The sequence below is a fragment of the Gopherus evgoodei genome, chromosome 4 (genome assembly GCF_007399415.2).
Source record: "Gopherus evgoodei ecotype Sinaloan lineage chromosome 4, rGopEvg1_v1.p, whole genome shotgun sequence".
NCBI classification, from domain to species: Eukaryota; Metazoa; Chordata; order Testudines; family Testudinidae; genus Gopherus; species Gopherus evgoodei.
This window is the reverse complement of record NC_044325.1, coordinates 62,214,192-62,234,392: the sequence shown is the minus strand read 5'-3', so window position 1 is coordinate 62,234,392 and position 20,201 is coordinate 62,214,192. Positions and strand designations below refer to the sequence as shown.

The window sequence follows — 20,201 nt, the reverse complement described above, 5'->3', positions numbered from 1 at the left end:
TTAATGAGCATGAAATGCATTTAACCCTTTGGCATATGTATGTGTAAATACAGAAAATGCTTTTATACAATTTATAATCCTACACTAGGATATGCAATAGTGAAATCATAAAGGAATTATGGACTGCACATTTAAATCTGCTGAACAACATTAGGTTTTATTGACATTTTTCCTTTACATGTTACTCCTGTACCAAATTAAAATTATTTCATTTGCTTTCTGTAATGGCCTAGATGTGTGTTGCAAAGCTTAATTTTATGTAATACTTACTGCATATGCTGGGTGATCTGTAGCTAAACCAAAATCACCAATTTTCACATGATCATCAAAATCTAAAAAAATGTTCACCGGCTTCAAATCTCTGTGAATCATTCCCTGTTAACACAGTGAAAAAAAAAACGTTTGAATCAGAGTGGCTGAGAGAAAAATTCCTTCCAGGCTATAAAACAGCATTGGAAAGGGATCCCCTTTTTGGTTCTGTATACAGTACCAACCCATTCCACTAATTCATCAGTGATTGATACTGGGAAAATATTTCAAGGTGTTAAAAACAGCAAAAAATAATTTTAAGTGACAATATACACCCAATAAGGTATTTTAAAACTAACTAAATTGTGGTAACAATAAAACAAGTCTAGAGCAATTTAAAAACACCAATGCAGGTTTATGATGCACCATTCCAGAACCTTATAAAACTGAGTGTGAAACAAGAAAAATCATTGTATATATTTGACAGTTGCTAACAAGAGGAGATATTGTAACGTTTACTAACCTTCTCATGTATGTAAGCTAATCCATCCAAAATTTCTCGGAAAAGTCTCCAAAGTCGACTAGTATCTTCATACAATCCCTGGTCGATAGTGTCCCGTAATGTGCTCTTTTCGCAATACTCCATCTTCAGTCACAAGGAAAAGAGAGATGTTTGTAGTTAAGAAAAAAAATTGTCAGAAGATTTCCTCTGTCAATATGTTAATACTCAGCTCTGTACTACAACCAAACACAGTCAAGAGCAACTTGTAAACACCCTATCTCCATAACTGTGATGTCCAACAATTTGGAATTTTCTGTGAGAAGTATTTCTACTAGAAAAAAACTGTATTGTCATCTATGGATATTATCACAACTTCCGTCATTCCTGTACTAACAAACACTTAAAAACCAACTCCTCCCTGACTCTAATTTAAAAACACAAAAAACACCCAGTGGAACTCTAGTCTAGAAAAAAATGCTAGTTTAAAATGGCTTTTAAAATATTTCTGGGTTGATTTTGCTTAGGTCTTTAACTGCTTGTATTAAAACAACATATATATGTAAAAACATGCAGGAATTGCCATACCAGAGAAGACCAGAAGTCTTATGTTGACAGGTTTGATGTATTTCACATTCTTTTTTCCATAACAAGAATACACATATTAATTGGCCAAACCTTTTTAAAAAACATCCTAGTTTTATATACTAAGGAAACCTTAATCTTCAGAGTTTCATTTCAGCAATCTGATTCTGTTTGGTTACTTGTCCAGCTATACAGAGAAAGCAATTAATTTGTGTTTACACAACGTATGGTTTATCTAATAACCTTGCTATTCTCCATAACCAAATATCACCCACATCAGATGTCTAACCTGAATGAACAGACAGTGTACTGTCTGAACCACTGAAGCGGAGTCTTCTTTACTGTGACTATTCTTTTGATGGCATTCTTCATCCTACACCACAGAAACAAACAAACAACAGTTAAGCTAATACAGAGAGGTCCAGTTCCTTAATCATCAAATCATTTTCAGATGACCAGAATACATTCTTGATTGTGACTTTCTGTGGCTATATTGTGAGCATAGTAAGACAGGAAGAAGTGTCGTACCTTCTCTACCCATTAACACTGCTTCATTTTCAAAATATTAATGAATATTTTTATCATTATCAAGTAATAGAGAAAGGGTACAAAGTGGAATATCTGTATTTAATCTGAACCTCAAACTACCTTTGTGGAAAAAAAGCATGGGTAATATACTTAGAAAAGTAAAATGTTACCATACAGTTCAGTGAACTATTACAAAATCCAACAAAATGTCTATTCTTTAGTGATCAAAATGCATTGCACTGGAGTTTGTGTTTTTAACCCATATCAAAGTTAGTGACTGAAAACTATATTGATACAAGCTGTCCACAGTGCCAAAAGAGCACAGATAGAAGGAGGAAAGATAAATTTAAGGTTAAATATCTTGTCAACCACTAGAACTAAAGACATATGCCGTCTGCTACAAAATAACTGGGAACATCAGCTTTTTAATGATTCTCCAGTGATATGTTGTAATGATTTCATGCAGCAAGTGGTAAGGGGTTGGATCTTAAAAAAAAAATAATCACATTATTCTGATTAATATTCTCTTTCCCCCCATTTCAATTGTTAAATTAAGAACTACTAGAACTATAATAGCAGCAAAGAATCCTGTGGCACCTTATAGACTAACAGACGTTTTAGAGCATGAGCTTTCGTGGGTGAATACCCACTTCATCAGATGCATGTAGTGGAAATTTCCAGGGGCAGGTATATATATGCAGGCAAGCTAGAGCTAACAAGGTTAGTTCAATCAGGGAGGATGAGGCCCTGTTCTAGCAGCTGAGGTGTGAAAATCAAGGGAGGAGAAACTGGTTTTGTAGTTGGCAAGCCATTCACAGTCTTTGTTTAATCCTGAGCTGATGGTGTCAAATTTGCAGATAAACTGAAGCTCAGCAGTTTCTCTTTGAAGTCTGGTCCTGAAGTTTTTTTGCTGCAGGATGGCCACCTTAAGATCTGCTATAGTGTGGCCAGGGAGGTTGAAGTGTTCTCCTACAGGTTTTTGTATATTGCCATTCCTAATATCTGATTTATGTCCATTTATTCTTTTCCGTAGAGACTGTCCAGTTTGGCCGATGTACATAGCAGAGAGGCATTGCTGGCATATGATGGCGTATATTACATTGGTGGACGTGCAGGTGAATGAACCGGTGATGGTGTGGCTGATCTGGTTAGGTCCTGTGATGGTGTCGCTGGTGTAGATATGTGGGCAGAGTTGGCATCGAGGTTTGTTGCATGGATTGGTTCCTGAGCTAGAGTTACTATGGTGCGGTGTGCAGTTACTGGTGAGAATATGTTTCAGGTTGGCAGGTTGTCTGTGGGCAAGGACTGGCCTGCCACTCAAGGCCTGTGAAAATGTGGGATCATTGTCCAGGATGGGTTGTAGATCCCTGATGATGCATTGGAGGGGTTTTAGCTGGGGACTGTATGTGATGGCCAGTGGAGTCCTGTTGGTTGGTTTTTGCAGTAGGAGGCTTCTGGGTACACGTCTGGCTCTGTGGATCTGTTTCCTTATTTCCTCGTGCGGGTATTGTAGTTTTGAGAATGCTTGGTGGAGATTTTGTAGGTGTTGGTCTCTGTCTGAGGGGTTAAAGCAGATGCGGTTGTACCTCAATACTTGGCTGTAGACAATGGATCGTGTGATGTGCCCGGGATGGAAGCTGGAGGCATGAAGGTAGGCATAGGAGTCGGTAGGTTTTCAGTATAGGGTGGTGTTAATGTGACCATCACTTATTTGCACAGTGGTATCTAGGAAGTGGTAGATTGGTCCAGGCTGAGGTTGATGGTGTGGTGGAAGCTGTTGAAATCGTGGTGGAATATTTCCAGAGTCTCCTTCCCATGGTCCAGATAATGAAGATGTCATCAGTGTAGTGTAGGTAGAGAAGGGGCATGAGTAGACGAGAGCTGAGGAAGCATTGTTCCAGGTCAGCCATAAAAATATTGGCATATTGTGAGGCCATGTGGGTGCCCATAGTGGTGCTACTGATCTGGGGATATATATTGTCATCAAATTTGAAATAGTTGTGTGTGAGGATAAAGGCACAGAGCTCAGCAGCCAGTTGTGCTGTAGCATCATCAGGGATAGTGTTCCTGACAACTTTATTCCATCTGTGTGTGGGATGTTTGTGTAGAGAGCCTCTACCTCCATGGTGGCTAGGATGGTGTTTTCTGGAAGGTCACCAATGCATTGTAGTTTCCTCAGGAAATCAGTGGTGTCACGGAGATAGCTGGGAGTGCTGGTGGCATAGGGTCTGAGTAGAGAGTCCACATATCCAGACAGTCCTTCAGTGAGAGTGTCAATGCCCGAGATGATGGGGCGTCCAGGATTTCCAGGTTTGTGGATCTTGGGCAGTAGATAGAATAACCCTGGTCGGGGCTCTAAGGGTATGTTGATTTGTTCTGGTGTTAGTGTAGGGAGTGTCCTGAGTAGATGATGCAGTTTCTTAGTGTATTTCTCAGTGGGATCTGAGGGAAGTGGCCTGTAGAATTTGGTATTGGAGAGTTGTCTGGCGGCCTCCTTTTGGTAGTCAGACCTGTTCATGATGACAACAGCACCTCCTTTATCAGCCTCTTTGATGATAATGTCAGGGTGGTTTCTGAGGATGTGGATGGTATTGCGTTCTGCACGACTTAGGTTATGAGACAAGCAATGTTGTTTTTCCACAATTTCTGCCTGTGCACGTCAGCAGAAGCATTCAATGTATAGGTCCAGACTGTCATTTCGACCCTCAAGAGGAGTCCATGTGGAATTCTTCTTCTTGTGCTGTTGGTGGGAGGGCACCTGTGTATCAGTGTGCCATTCAGTGTTGTCCTGAAAGTATTCTTTGAGTCGGAGACGGCGAAAGTAGGCTTCCAGATTGCCGCAGAACTGTATCATGTTGGTGGGGGTGGCAGGGCAGAAAGAGAGTCCCCGAGTTAGGACAGACTTTTCTTCTGGGCTGAGTGTGTAGTTGAATAGATTGACGATATTGCTGGGTGGGTTGGGGTACCACAGTTGTGGCCCCATGTGGCAGGTAGGAGCTAAAACCCCTCCAACGCATCATCAGGGATCTACAACCCATCCTGGACAATGATCCCACACTTGCACAGGCCTTGGGTGGCAGGCCAGTCCTTGCCCACAGACAACCTGCCAACCTAAAACATATTCTCACCAGTAACTGCACACCGCACCATAGTAACTCTAGCTCAGGAACCAATCCATGCAACTGTCATAAACAGATAGCTAAGGGTTAATGTCTCTTTCACCTGAAACACCTGACCAGAGAACCAATCAGGAAACTGGATTTTTTCAACTTTGGGTGGAGGGAAGTGTGTCTCTGAGTCTTTTGTCTGCCTGCCTGCTTCTCTGAGCTTTGGAGAAGTACTTTCTATTTTCTAGTCTTCTGTTTCTAAGTGTAAGGACAAAGAGATCAGATAGTAAGTTCTATGGTTTCTTTTCTTTGGTATTTGCATGAATATAAGTGCTGAAGTGCTTTGATTTGTATTCTTTTTGAATAAGGCTGTTTATTCAATATTCTTTTAAGCAATTGACCCTGTGTTGTATCATCTTAATACAGAGAGAACATTTGTATTTTTTCTTTCTTTTTATATAAAGCTTTCTTTTAAGACCTGTTGGAGTTTTTCTTTACTTCAGGGAAATTGAGTCTGTACTCACCAGGGAATTGGTGGGAGGAAGAAATCAAGGGGAGAGCTGTGTGTTGGATTGCTAGCCTGATTTGACATTTCCTCTGGGTGAAGAGGAAAGTGCTTTTGTTCCAGGATTGGGAACGGAGAGGGGGAATCACTCTGTGTAGTTTCACAGAGCTTGTGTCTGTGTATCTCTCCAGGAGCACCTGGAGGGGGGAAGGGAAACAGGATTATTTCCCTTTGTTGTGAGACTCAAGGGATTTGAGTCTTGGGGTCCCCAGGGAAGGTTTTTCAGGGGGACCAGAGTGCCCCAAAACACTCTAATTTTTTGGGTGGTGGCAGCAAGTACCAGGTCCAAGCTGGTAACTAAGCTTGGAGGCTTCCATGCTAACCCCCATATTTTGGACGCTAAGGTCCAAATCTGGGAATAAGGTTATGTCAGCAACAAACCTCGATGCCAACTCTGCCCACATATCTATACCAGCGACACCATCACAGGACCTAACCAGATCAGCCACACCATCACCGGTTCATTCACCTGCACGTCCACCAATGTAATATACGCCATCATATGCCAGCAATGCCCCTCTGCTATGTACATCGGCCAAACTGGACAGTCTCTACGGAAAAGGATAAATGGACATAAATCAGATATTAGGAATGGCAATATACAAAAACCTGTAGGAGAACACTTCAACCTCCCTGGCCACACTATAGCAGATCTTAAGGTGGCCATCCTGCAGCAAAAAAACTTCAGGACCAGACTTCAAAGAGAAACTGCTGAGCTTCAGTTCATCTGCAAATTTGACACCATCAGCTCAGGATTAAACAAAGACTGTGAATGGCTTGCCAAGTACAAAACCAGTTTCTCCTCCCTTGTTTTTCACACCTCAACTGCTAGAACAGGGCCTCATCCTCCCTGATTGAACTAACCTCTTTAGCTCTAGCTTGCTTGCATATATATACCTGCCCCTGGAGATTTCCACTACATGCATCTGATGAAGTGGGTATTCACCCACAAAAGCTCATGCTCCAAAACGTCTGTTAGTCTATAAGGTGCCACAGGATTCTTTGCTGCTTTTACAGACCCAGACTAACACGGCTACCCCTCTGATACTAGAACTATAATAAAAATCTTTGATTTATATCATCTAAAAGCAGCTCAGCATCCCAGCTTTCAATTGATTTAAAGTATTCATCTTTAATTTTGGCATTCAGAGATCAGCTACTAAAATTTGGTGAATATTAAAACTCCAAACTTTCAAGTACCTATGCTCATGAGTTTACAAATGAGTAGTCTCATTTAACTCAATGAAAATAGGAGTCCTGACTCTCAGTTTCCATCTATAAGCAGGAGACCATTTTATTATTGTTAAAATACACACTGGTTGTGTGTAGTCTATGCTTTCAGGGACGATCTCCAATGGTGTCCCTATATATCGAAGAGCCAGATTGATCTGCGGATTGTAAATTTATATTCCTACCTCCAAATGTTACTTTATCCCCTTTGTTCTTCCAGTACTTAGTAATTTTATATTTACCAGAGTAGGACTTTTACTGTTTTCATCCTCATTATCAAAAATTATATCGCTTTCAGAATCTGCAGCTGGTCTGTTTAGGAAAAAAGAAAGAAGAAAAAGCAAACTTGAATTTGTGATGAATACATTTACCATCCCTTTTGCAAGGATATTAGTATGTTATATACTATAAACATAGAAAATTTGACAAAAAAAATGCACTCGAACTGTGTGCTTAAATGCAGCAAAAATATTTCTTGACAGATCATCATATCTCCAAGTTACTAAAAGGGAGACAAGTATTTCCAAACATATATTTTATTTCTGCACCTCTTAGGCAGATTTCACATATGTATTTCAGAAATGCATCCCCAGAAGATCATGTCCTATCACTGACAAAAAAAAATATAGTGGAGGAACACATCCCAGCTACTTTTCTTACTTTATCGTGCTCTCACTCTCCTATTTGTCCTGCTACTTCCTGGCATCTGATTTGACTTTTCTGGAGCCACTTCTTTTTGTCTGTGCCCAACAAGCAGATTGTCTCTGATATAGGATAAAACTATTGTATGGCCTGATCCTGCAAACGCATCAAGGGGACTACTCATGTGAGTGACTTTATTCTCATTCATGCTTGCGGGATTAAGCACTTGGTTCTCCCTTTGCTTTTCTCTTCCAGTGTCTAATGCTGGCAGCACTGTTAATTTCTCCTGGACAGCATATCAGGCTTTTGTCAGGTAGGGAAAAAAATGTTCAATAGAGCAGGATTGAGCAATCTTATCTTCCAAAATAACCCCATTTATAAAAACGCTTAGAAGCTTAAGGCTGAACTTTCCATCCCTCTCTGCCCCCCCAATGCAAGCTGTCACTGATCTATTGTAAATTTTGCTCATCACAGCTATTTGGCTGCTGGCAAATAAAGTATTATACAAAATATTAAAATGTTCATTTGGAATAGCACATTATGGACAGAGGTGAAAGTAACTTAAAGGATTTACTAGTACCCCAGAGTCCTTGGGAGGGAGTGGGGCCTCAACCGGAAGAGTCGAGGCCTTTAAATCCATGAGCGCTTTAAATCAGGATTCATGGGGCAAGGGCTGGGGCTGTAGAAGCAGCAGCTGGGAGCCCTAGGCCCTTTAAATCACCCCTGGAGCTACCAGCTGCAGAGGCGGCTGGGAGCCTCAGGGGTGATTTAAAGGGCCCGGGGCTGCTGCTACCACAGCTGAGCCCTGGACATTTTAAATCACGATCGTAGGGGGCTCCTGGCTGCCACCGCTACCCTGGGGCCCCGGGCTCTGGCAGAGCTTTAAAGGGCCTGGGACTCTGCTGCAGTAGTGGCAGCCGGGAGCCCCTGACCCTTTAAATCACCGCCAGAGCCCCGCTGCTGCTACCCCAGGCAGCAGTGGTAGCCCCAGGGCTCTGGCAGCAGGGCTCTTTCAGCAATTTAAAGGGCCTGAGGCTCCAGCTGCTGCTGGGATCTTTCAGGAGCTCCAACTGTTCCTTTAAATTGTCACCAGAGGAAGCTGATCTGCGCCAATATGGTGCACCGGCTCTTGCACCATACCACGGCATACCAGCTTACTTTCACCTCTGAGTATGGATAAATGTTATTTACCAAACAGACATGGGATGTAAAATGGATATCAGAATTTGGACTTGACAATTTTCTTCCTAATGCTAAAGCCTACTTACAAGAATGACTGCGAAAACACTCCTCCACCATCATCATCTTCATCACTGGACTCCTGATCAGCTCCACTAAATTTGGTGCTAGAAGATCTCTCACAAGAGGTGCTCCACTCAACTGAACTTGTCAAAACAGGAGGAGGGGCATTAGCTTCCACATCATCTGTTGATTCTTCTTCATTCTTCCCATTCAGATCTAACTTGGCAGATGTTTTTTTCTCTTCTGTAGTTTCTGATGTTGAGGTACTGGGAGGGGGTTTTTCATGTTTTTCTATCCAAGCATTGTAGTACCTCACAATATTTTCATGATTCAGACGAGAAAGTAATGTTACTTCACCTTTAATTCTCCGGAACTGCTTGCTGGCAGGATTTATGTGAATACGTTTCACAGCATAGTAGCAGCCATCGAGTTTGTTTTGTACCTGCGAGTTAAAATAAATCTCACCTTACAGGACTGTTAGTTCATTCACACTTGGAGCTCCTGAAAGGTGCCAGAGTGACAGGACTGAAGAAGCCCTCCATTTATCTGTGAAACAAATGCAACTGCAGTGTAAGCCTCCCCACACTGCCTCACCAGTATACCTCTATCCTGAGCCCAGGAACTAGAGCAGGGGTAGGCAACCTATGGCACACGTGTCAAAGGCGGCACGCGAGCTGATTTTCAGTGGCACTCACACTCCCCAGGTCCTGGCGGGCTCTGCATTTTAATTAAATTTTAAATGAAGCTTCTTAAACATTTTTAAAACCTTATTTACTTCACATACAACAATAGTTTAGTTATATATTATAGATTTATAAAGAGAGAGCTTCTAAAAACGTTAAAATGTATTACTGGCACATGAAACCTTAAATCAGAGCGAATAAATGAAGACTCGGCACACCACTGCTGAAAGGTTGCTGACCCCTGGACTAGAGCAAAAGTGTAGTTAGGCCTATTCAATTCTTGGCCTCTGCTTAGGGCTATCAGTAAGGATAACAATGCTCATGAGAGTTCCACATATTTCAAAAATAAAATACCATAACATTTAATATATATTTCATGGAAAAATGCATACACAAGAATGGTTCTATAAAACGAAGGGGAGTGACTTTCCATACTGAACCTTGATGACTGCTCCAAAAGCCCCTTTGCCAAGGAGCTGTAACTCTTCAAACTCAGTGTAGTAACGTGAAAATTGCCTCTGTGTTTCTGTGAAGAATGCAGCACTAGGTACGTGACTGCTGGCGATAACAGTCTCAATGTAATCTATTCCTGCTGAATCTGAAACAAAGGTAACAGTTGACCATAGTACAGAATGTGGAAAAAAGCAATGCAATGTTAACCAGTCATCAGAAGGAATAATGACACATACTTTAAAGAACCATGATCAAGTATGACAGGATGGCAGACTAAGACGTGGAAAGTAGGGCTCTCCTGTTAGGTTTTCCTAGGCTCAGGTACTAAAACCCTACATTAAAGTTCAGGGTAAGTACTAATGAATCATGCCACTAGATAAGCACAATTAGCTCGAACAATAACAGAAAGGGTTTGGAAAAAAGTGTCTTTGGACTAGAGGAGGGAAATCCTAGGAACAGCCTTGCTCAGGAGAAAGTTTAGGCTAAGGTTTTACATTCTGTTATTGTTTCTGAATTATCAGTAAAGCCAGACTCCAGGAAGGGAGCTAGATTGGACACTAATTCAGGGTCACTGTGTTCTGCTGAAGGTGGGGTACAGACTGAGCCAGTTCACATCAAGTAGCTACAAAACAAAGATATGTGGTCTTTACCTTATAAAATATTTTATACAAATAAGCACAGGTTCTTGATATTCCTACAGCTCAAGCTACCTGCATGCACCTAATTTCATATATGCATTTGTGTTTACCTTCCCATCATTAATTACTTAATGCCAGGGTATAGCAGAAGAGACTGAATTCTTTACCATCTGGATTTTCTTCCACTACAGGTATTTTCATTTGTGGAGGATTTATAAAACTGTGTTGTAACAACTGCTGAGGACTCCATCTTTCCTTATCTTCCAAGCAAACACATCTAGAAACCAACCAGAAACAACTATTTTTTCACAAAACTATGTATTGGGCTCTAAACAGAGCTCCCCTACATTTTAGAAACATGAAGGGAAATACGACTACCACCGTTTTACAGATAGAGAATAGGGCACAAAGAGACTAAGTGATTTGCCCAAGGTCACACAGGAAAGCTGTAGTGGAACATGGAACTGAATCCACATCTACAGAGTTCCAGGCTAATACAGAAAGCCCTGGACCATCATTCTTCTATAGAATTATTACTAGTAAGACAGATGGATTTGGTTATACTGTTGAAAAAACCTGTTCCAGAAAACTTTATTTTAGAAGTTAGAAAAGGGAAAAAAAATAAGACGGCAGAGAAAAGGAACAAAACGATGGACACATACTTTTTCAGAAAATCTTCAAAGTCAACAGGTAAGTCATTAGGAATAGTGACCGGATATTCCCTGGTTACTTGTCCCTGGCTTAGAGAAAGCAGTAGCAGGCCCAGACGCCAGATATCTCCTTTTTTTCCAGGCTTGTTAGGCAGAGCATCCTCACTAAATCGAACTTTGGTTTGCTCAAAAACATCCTCCTTACAGATATCAGCTAGGCGCTTTGAAATGCTGTAGTCCGTCACTTTGATATTTCCTTCGGTATCTACCAGGATACTGGAAGCACACAGGACTTTGTGCACCACTGAATTACTGTGCAAGTAGTCAAGAGCAGACAAAAGTTGTGTTGCATAGTGGCGCAGCTGATCAATGGGAATCGGGACCTCTTTGCTCAGGTGTGCAGAAAGGCTAGATCCATTAATATGCTCCACTAAAATATCTACCACAATTGAATCATCATGCTCTTTAAGGATCATGGACATGTAACGTACTATGTTTGGGTGATTTAGCTTCATGAGTGAGCTGAACTCAGTTTCTGCACCCTGAATCTGTTTAAGAGAAACAAAATATAACATGCATTAACAAAATCTCACGTCATGAAAGTGGTATTAAAAAAGTACATTTTGAATAAGGACAAGTGAACTTGTATGCACAAGAGAAGAACCAAACTTCATACCAAGACCTACATCAATTTTTTTGAGGTTTGAAAAAAATTTGGATAATTTCAGTAAGAGATGTTTTGTGTTCTCATGCTTCTGCACTTCCTGGCTTCTAAATTTAGATGGGAATAGAAGCATTGAAACACCAAAGGCTATTCTCTCAACAGCACCAACTTAAATCTTGCATAGTCAAGGGTTTAGCTCAACTTTCAATCAACATCCAAATATTTGGGTGCTACCTGAAGAAAAACCATCCTGGTGCCTTTTGAGATGTACTCATTAGTAATTTTTAAATCAGAGTCTAACACAGAGTAACCCAAATAATACAAAGGCCCTGGGAGATGCCCAGATAACTTAGTATATTCAAAGGAGATGGCAAGCAGAGTGAAGCAATGTGTCCTGATGGGAACTGACTTTAAGCGCACATTTTAGAATGAATGACCAGCTTACTCAGTGTAATTATACTGAATACACAGGATGTGACTCCTGGAAAGATTAAAGGAATACATAACCCTGAAATTCTGCTCCTGTAGTGTTTCTGGGAGTGGTAGGGTTTGCACCAGCTCTTTTTCCTGGCTCTTGGGGTCCCTTCCTCAAGCACCTCTGTTCTGCCTCTCCTTTATGGAGAATTGTTTATTCAAACCTAACTTATTCTGAAATGGGGTTGATGGACATGCCATTAATTCAATAATAGGGTGTCAGATGTATAAGCTAGATAATAAAAATTATCTACTATAAATTAAGTTATAGCCTTTTACGTACTAAAAGATTCCCAAAATTCACTCACACTCCTTTGTGTCCCACATCTCTATTTGAATACCTTGTCTCCAAAAGGGAGTGCTATGTATGAAATTCACAGTCCCAAATATTGTATTTTAAGTTACAATAGCACTTCTGTAATAAATCTGTTTCCACTTGCTCACCCTTTATAAAAAAAAATCCCCCTTTGAGCTGAAATGTCACATTATTTGGTCTCAGCCCAATATTTGATTTGCAAGAGTTTCAAATCAAGGCAGAATTTTCCCCTGAAACTTCAAGCCAAAAGACTTAAATATGTTCTACTGACCATGCACAGCAGCACATTTGTACCTAAAAATTTCAGCTTGAGATCCCTATCCCAGGGTTAAGTGAGGACATCATAGTCTGGTACCAAAGACAACATTTTCTTCTGCTATAGAGCTATGCCAGAGAAGCTCGATTTTCCCCTTCTCTAGATTTTTCCTTAATATTGTATTAACAGATTTTACGTATGTATTATAGAAAATATGCCTATGACCTCTGAACAAATCAACATCTCTGTTAGTGAATGATGTTCAAACACTGGAATTTTCAATCTCATCACCAGCGTCTCAGTTCAATATACAATGCTAAACAGTATAACTGACAGCCAGAGCAAAAGCATGAAAAAAAAAATTCAAGCCAAATAGAAAATAAGCGTATTTAGTACCTGTTTTTTGCATTTATCAACTTTTTCCTTTTCTTGAGTTGTAAGAAATCTTCCCATTTTTTTCTGCCATTGAAGAACCCATTCATATACTAAGACAAAGTTGCCAGTATATATTTCCAAGGCATTGTAGACTGATTTTCCAAGCTGTTCATCCTTGTCTACACATAAAAAGAGAGAGAGAGAAAAACATAACTTCTTTCACTTCTAATGGGCCTGAAAGAGTTCCTACAAATGGTGAATAAACATTAAAATGTTTGCTTTTTAGTTAATTTGGTTCAATCTTAAAATATAAACCTAATCAAAATGAGAACAAAATTTGTAACTGAATTTGATATAAATTGCCTGCAGAATATCAGCTCCATTGAAATCAAATGATTGACAAAAAAAAAATAATAATCAAACTACAGGAAAATGTACAACAAACTTTACATTAAAATAAAATGACATATGTTTTATGTAAGAATTTGAGGTTTCAGTAACCAAACATCCTTTTCCTCTGACCAAATGCTTAATTTTATATATAATAGTTTAATCATGTGTCTTCAAAATGTACAATAAATAATGAAACTATGTTTGTTCACAGTAATATTTTCAACAGCAAATCCATTAAAGTGATATAGTGAGAGAGAATGCTGAAGAAGTTTGATGGTTAAATTCAGCAGAGTGTATAAAGCTCAGATGCTTATCTGAGCCTCCTAGCCTTGTCTACACTGAGATTTTTGTGAAACTCTCCTATTCATGCTGTAGTACCAGTGCTAACAATGGTGGGGGGCATCCTAGTATTGTCCAGCCCTACTATTATAATTGGTTTTAAGTATTTCATTCATAGCTGTAAAATTTTCAAATTTGGTAGCAATGTTTAACAAGCCTTCTATTTACAAATATAAAAACCAAATCCATTTATTTAGTATATTAGTCAAGTAAAGAATAACAATAAACACACTGAAATGTTTTCTCCCCTGGAAATGTTTATTCGAAGATCTAGATACATTTCACTTCAAATATCCCTAAAACAAATAAACAATATTCACTCAAGTAAAATCTCTCATTTCTCCCTCACACCCTTGACTGAGGCTCTCCATATCCCTATTGGAGCCCTTAGAACAACATCCTTCCCCTTCCCATCCCACCCTCCACACTTTACCCCTATTTACACCATTTAAAAGTCCCTTCAGCATGATTCCCTCCATGTGGCAGACACCTATCCACCCGATCCTCTTATGTGAGCAATGCATGCTTTTAAAAAGTAGTTTCAATTGCTGTTTTGCTCACCTATACATTTTCCTTTGTGAACAGTAAGCTGACCAGCACCACCAGTACTGAAGTTCAAAATTTCATAATTTCCAGGAGAATCTTCACTACTACATGCAGAATGTTGACGTTCTCGCCTGTAAATGTGAACAGTGTTATCTTCAGTTTGGAAATATATTACTAATACAATTGATACAGGTCTCAATCTTGTAAATGGACCTGGAGAAGCAGACCTTTGCACCCAGTGAGATACCCATTGATTTCAGTGAGACTGCATAAGAGCAAACATCTACTTGCATAAATCCAACTGCAAGATCAGGATCTTAGTTGTAATTAGCTTATAGATAAGTTAACATATTGCAGTCAGGGCCGCCCGGGAGGGGGGCAAGAGGGGCAATTTGCCCGGGGCCCCCACAAGTTTTTCGGGGCCCCTGGAGCGGGGTCCTTCACTCGCTCCAGGGGGCCCGGAAAACTCTTGCGGGGCCGGGCCCTGGAGCTTCTTCCGCTCCCAGTCTTTGCCGGCGGGGGGTAGGGGGGGTGTCCTTCCGCTCCAGAGCGGAAGGACCCCCCACCAGTGAATTACCGCCAAAGCGGGACCTGCCGCTGAAGTGCAACCCGGTCTTCGGCGGTAATTCAGCGGCGGGGGGCCCTTCCGTTCCAGGACCCACTGTCGAAGTGCCCCGAAGACCCGCGGTGGGGGCCCCCCGCCGCCAAACAGGGCCAGCCCTAGACATTTCACCGCGCAGGGGGCGCCCTGCCACTTGCTGGTCCCATGGCTCCGGTGGACCTCCCGCAGGCACGCCTGCGGATGCTCCACCGGAGCCGCGGGACCAGCGGACCCTCCGCAGGCACGCCTGCGGGAGGTCCACCAGAGCCGCCTGCTGCCGACGGCCCCAGGCCCCCGGAATCCTCTGGGCAGCCCTGATTGCAGTGGGTCTCTATACTTAGGCCCCAATTCAGCAAAGCATTTAAGCTGATGCTTCCATGCTTAATACAGGCCTTAATGTTTCTGCAGCCTCTGATTGCAATACTACTCTAAATATACCAGTAATTGATACTGTAGTTCTGAAAACAGTAAATGAACACACTCGATTTTGCTACATCTTCCAAAATATTTAAAAGAATATTTGAAAAAAATGGATTTAATTTTGCTAAATTCAATGCCATCTGCTGCAGCAGACTAGTCCCTAAATCTTAGATTTTGTTCAAAAAAGGATTAGGTGTGGGCTAAATGTTTATAGAAACAGGTTTTTTTTAAAGGAAATATTAAGCAACAAGTTTATTTTTTAATTAAGCATTGCCTGTTTTCCTGGAAACCCCAATAAAATGGCCTTCTGTTAACATGTTAGAACCCCCATATGAAACAGACCAACCTAGTTTCACTGTCTGAGCTGCATGAAGCAAAATAGTATATAGTATTTCTGTTGTGAAGAGGAAATTAGGTTATTAAAGATGAAATCATTTAAAAACAATATAAAGTGTTACTGGAAACACAAGAATTAACTTCTTGCGTAGAGAATGCTTCGCTTGCCATTGTATACCGGACCAGCAATCACAGCAGTATTATTCCCCTCTAACCCCAGAGTGCCTGGCACTCGGTATTTTTCAAAGTTAATATAAATATTGCTGTGTTTGCAGACACTCACACAGGACACTCAACAACGAGGCAGCCACCATTCAAAATCACTCAGATTATCTACATTTTAACAGGATCAGGAATTAAAGTTCCTGCACAGGTTTAATCAGCTTCAAAATTCTGTTAGCAAAAACACCAGCACACAGAAAGCCCTTTCCAAATAACAATCAGTGATACTTAGAGATGACAAAAATATAGGTTAGCACATACAGTTAGCATAAGGCTAGAAGCCTTTTGAAATGTTCAATTATGCAAAAGAAGGAAAAAACTAAATTAACAAGAGAGGTCCCCAAAGCATTTATGAAATAAATGTTGTATAAAAGAAGATTCTTCTGATAGATGTACAGTAAATACTATTACACAAAGAAATATACTGTCCTGTGAAAATAGAAAGTTAAATATATTGTACATGCCACTATATTAGATGATCTATACATTATTTAAATAAATTGATTAAATTGCACAGTTGCTCCTTGATGAGATGTCTCTTGATTGAAAATATAAGGAACCTAAAACAATCAGAAGTGATAACACTTCCAGCCAAGAAAACCACACTGCTTCAGAAAAAAACAGTTATTTTGCAGGATGGTGCACTGAAAGCCATCTCAATAGATGGGACTTCCAAGAATAGCACTTCAAATAGTCACTTAGATGTACTGCACATCAACTGCTAGAGTTTAGAACAGCACAGAATTAAGGACAGAACAGTTAGGGTACCTGACACTGTTGTATATTAACATCTCCTCAAGGCAGTTTCCCCTGGTCAAATAACAGCTTTTGCTTCTAACCTTATGAAGAGCCAAACACATGGGACAGCAATAGTTAGAGAGCAAGACTGAGCTCTTTGAACACTACTAATAACTAGGTGATAAATTTTCAATTACATTTTGTATCCAAAGACTGCACATAATAGGAGGCTCGGATTAAAATGTCCAGAAGGTCCTAAGTGCCCAAGTCACTTTTGACAGTGGGATTCAAGCACTTTTTTGAGTTGTGAGCAACAGCATAAAAATGAGCAAGCACACTGCCAGGTCATTAATCTAGACACATTTTCCAATGGCAACATGATGTCCAACTCAAGACTAGGGTGACCAGATAGCAAGTGAGAAAAATCGGGACGGGGGTGGAGGGATAATAGAAGCCCATATTAAAAAGAAAAACCTAAATATCAAATGAGACATTTGGTCACCCTACTCAAGACTTTCATAGTTTTCATCATCTATCTAGGTATTTATACTGTCAGTCACCATGGTATCCAAGCACCTACATTTCAAAAGGATTTTAAGACTATCAGAGGCTGCAAGTTCCTTTTTAATTTAATTTAGAGAAACTGAACATGTGAGTGCTTCCATTTTGTCTTAAGAGGTAGTTAATGTCACTGAAGATTTATAACCAGACAGCAAACATGGCCTGGTCCAATTAAGATTTTTTTTTTTTTTAAACAAAAAGGGTCTATTATCGTTCTTCCCCATACATGACTATCATTAATCACACTATCAGAGGGGTAGCGGTGTTAGTCTGGATCTGTAAAAGCAGCAAAGAGTCTTGTGGCACCTTATAGACTAACAGACGTATTGGAGCATGAGCTTTCGTGGGTGAATACCCACTTCGTCAGATGCACGTAGTGGAAATTTCCAGGGGCAGGTATATATATGCAAGCAAGAAGCAGGCTAGAGATAATGAGGTTAGTTTAGTCAGGGAAGATGAGGCCCTCTTCTAGCATCTGAGGTGTGAAAATCAAGAGAGGAGAAACTGCTTTTGTAGTTGGCAAGTTGCAGTTAATCACACTATTCACAAACAAAGATTAAGCACATTGCTCACCACCTCCCTTCACTCCTTAAGTGAATATTTTTGACAAAGTGCTCCAAAATATTTGCAAAATAACCTGGATCCTATCACAACATATAGGAAATCTAGGGGTCTTTTGTTTCAGGCAGGTTACATGGCCAGCGATCATGTGGGCAGCAAAAGTGTCAGGTGGCACAATTAGCTTGCTAGGGATGGACATAAACTGAATATCCAGCCAGATCGCCTTTGGGCCTAGCCAGAGATTGATCTAAGTGGTGCTCCATCTGCCAGGAGGCAGTGATCCCTTTGGGATTTTCCATGGAGGAGGAGGAGTAATTTATGCATTTGGGGTTTTTTTATGGTACAGAATACAATTACTACAAAACTGTTCAGCCTATTTATTGCCTCTGCACAGGTTTGTTTGTTTTTTTCTTAAACAAGAATACATAATCCTCTCTTTCCCATGTATTCCGCCCTCCTTCAAATGTAGTGTGTGGACATTTATTAACAGTGGTAAACTTAAACGAACCTAAAGTTTGTAACTTACACCTCAGACAAATTTAGAGACTAGTGTGTATATTTACTACTGTTCTTCATGAAATATAGGCCAAATCTGTTCAAGTACAGAACAATTTCCATCTACTGGTCAAGTAAAATCCAATCTGTTGTCAAAATACACTTTGACCACAAGGTGTACAGTGATTGCTCATCAACAACCTTGCCTTGTTCAGGCTGATTATTAAGTACTACTCACTGCATTAAGCTGATCTTCAATCACACTATTATGTATTACACACAAAAATCTATGTTAAATCTATTTTTATGGCTGCACAATCAAGCACTCAGAAGTTTGGAAATGCAGGAATTAAGGTTGAGTGTGCATCTTTAATTTGGCCTCCTTGTACCTAAGTATTACCATACAGGCTTTAATTACATGATCACACACTATTTTTAGTACAAGACCTCTGCCTCATTTGGTGAACAGGATGGATAGTGCTCAGTTAATGAACAGCTACTCAATATTTCCTTTTATCCTCTGTGTTCAATGTGTAGCCCAGGCCTTATTTACTGAACACTATTCAAACCTGGATTGGAAAACAGAGTTATATATTTTCTCATGGGCTTTTCTATGGCACCCATCACTAGAGTCCTTCACAAACATGAATTTATCTTAACAAAACCACTGTGAGGGGAGATGATGGCACAGAGAGATGAAGGTCAAAAGTATCCACTAATTTTGGGTGCTAATTTCAGGTGACTAGGACCTGATTTTTCAGAATATTTAGTATTATAAAGAACTTGACATGTTCATAGCACAGATCTCACTGATTTCAATTGCAGCTTTGAGTGCTCAGATCTTTGGTAAATGAGACCCCAGGGTATCAAGCTCTGCACCCAGAAAATAAGAAACACACAATTAATGATCACTTGGGAAAAGTATGGTTTACGTGACTTGCCTACAATCATTGTGACAGGGTACTCTGAAGCACTGTGGAATTGTGTAAGTTGGAAGAGGTTTTTTCTCTTTAAGAAAATTCTGTATTTTATAAAAGCTTTGTGCTGCATATGGTATGATTAAATGCACAAATGTGATACAAATGGAGTATGAGAGAAACTCTCAGCTTGTCTTCCCTGCCGCAGGCTTTATGCCTACTTATGCTGTACCATTTTCCTGTTCTAGTTCTTTTTCACTTTCTTTGAAAATTAAACTAGTTCCAGAGAGTGCTGACACTTGGAAATTGGAGTTACCATGCCAACAATTAGTCAAAAGAAACGGGAATTAATTGCCCTGATTTGATTCTAGGGGTTGGAAGTGAATGGTTATGCCTGGTGAGGAAAGCAGGTTCTGGGCCAAACAGCACAGGGGACGAGCCAGAAAAAAACAGAACAGTTTTCCTGAATTTGTGAAGACTGGGTGGTTCAGAAAGAATGGGTACCTTGTGTGTCTGGTGAGGATGAATCTTCTGAACTGGAACTGCTAATTTATGAACTGAAGTCAGGATAGGCAGATGAAAGCCATTTACTGGAGCAGTTATGCAGTCAATTTAAATTCTGAAAGCTGCAGGCATTCAGAATCCAGATACTGGGATGTTTAAACCTCATGAGCTGAGACTAAAGCTGGGAAGACTGCACATGGAATGCACTGGTAGTGAATCAATTAAAAATAAGTGTAAAGGGCTTTGCGCATGTCCTTTCCCAGTCTGAGGAAGAACGAATAAAATTTATATTTAACCCTCAAGAAAGAAAACACATGCAACTGCTTTATTAAAGCTAGATCGACTGATCAACAGGTCTACAAGGCAGTCACAGGGGAACTTTGTGGACAAGATAGCGATAGAATCCAATTCT

General features: G+C 40.3%; 1 protein-coding gene across 5 annotated transcripts in view; it reads right to left on the bottom strand.

The window, feature by feature from the left end:
* The window catches only part of EIF2AK4 (eukaryotic translation initiation factor 2 alpha kinase 4), a 75,322-nt gene that overhangs the window by 33,063 nt on the left and 22,058 nt on the right, over positions 1-20,201 (bottom strand). For 4 of the 5 annotated variants that reach the window (XM_030559428.1, XM_030559429.1, XM_030559432.1 and 1 more), the window contains 10 exons: positions 14,450-14,565; positions 13,178-13,335; positions 11,084-11,619; positions 10,589-10,698; positions 9,771-9,928; positions 8,674-9,089; positions 7,006-7,075; positions 1,623-1,706; positions 773-895; positions 271-375 (listed from right to left, as the gene is read on the bottom strand). In XM_030559428.1, the coding sequence (XP_030415288.1) occupies positions 271-375; positions 773-895; positions 1,623-1,706; positions 7,006-7,075; positions 8,674-9,089; positions 9,771-9,928; positions 10,589-10,698; positions 11,084-11,619; positions 13,178-13,335; positions 14,450-14,565 (1,876 nt within the window). Of the gene's footprint in view, positions 1-270; positions 376-772; positions 896-1,622; positions 1,707-7,005; positions 7,076-8,673; positions 9,090-9,770; positions 9,929-10,588; positions 10,699-11,083; positions 11,626-13,177; positions 13,336-14,449; positions 14,566-20,201 lie in introns of those variants that run through there. The other variant, XM_030559433.1, reaches the window with a different exon arrangement.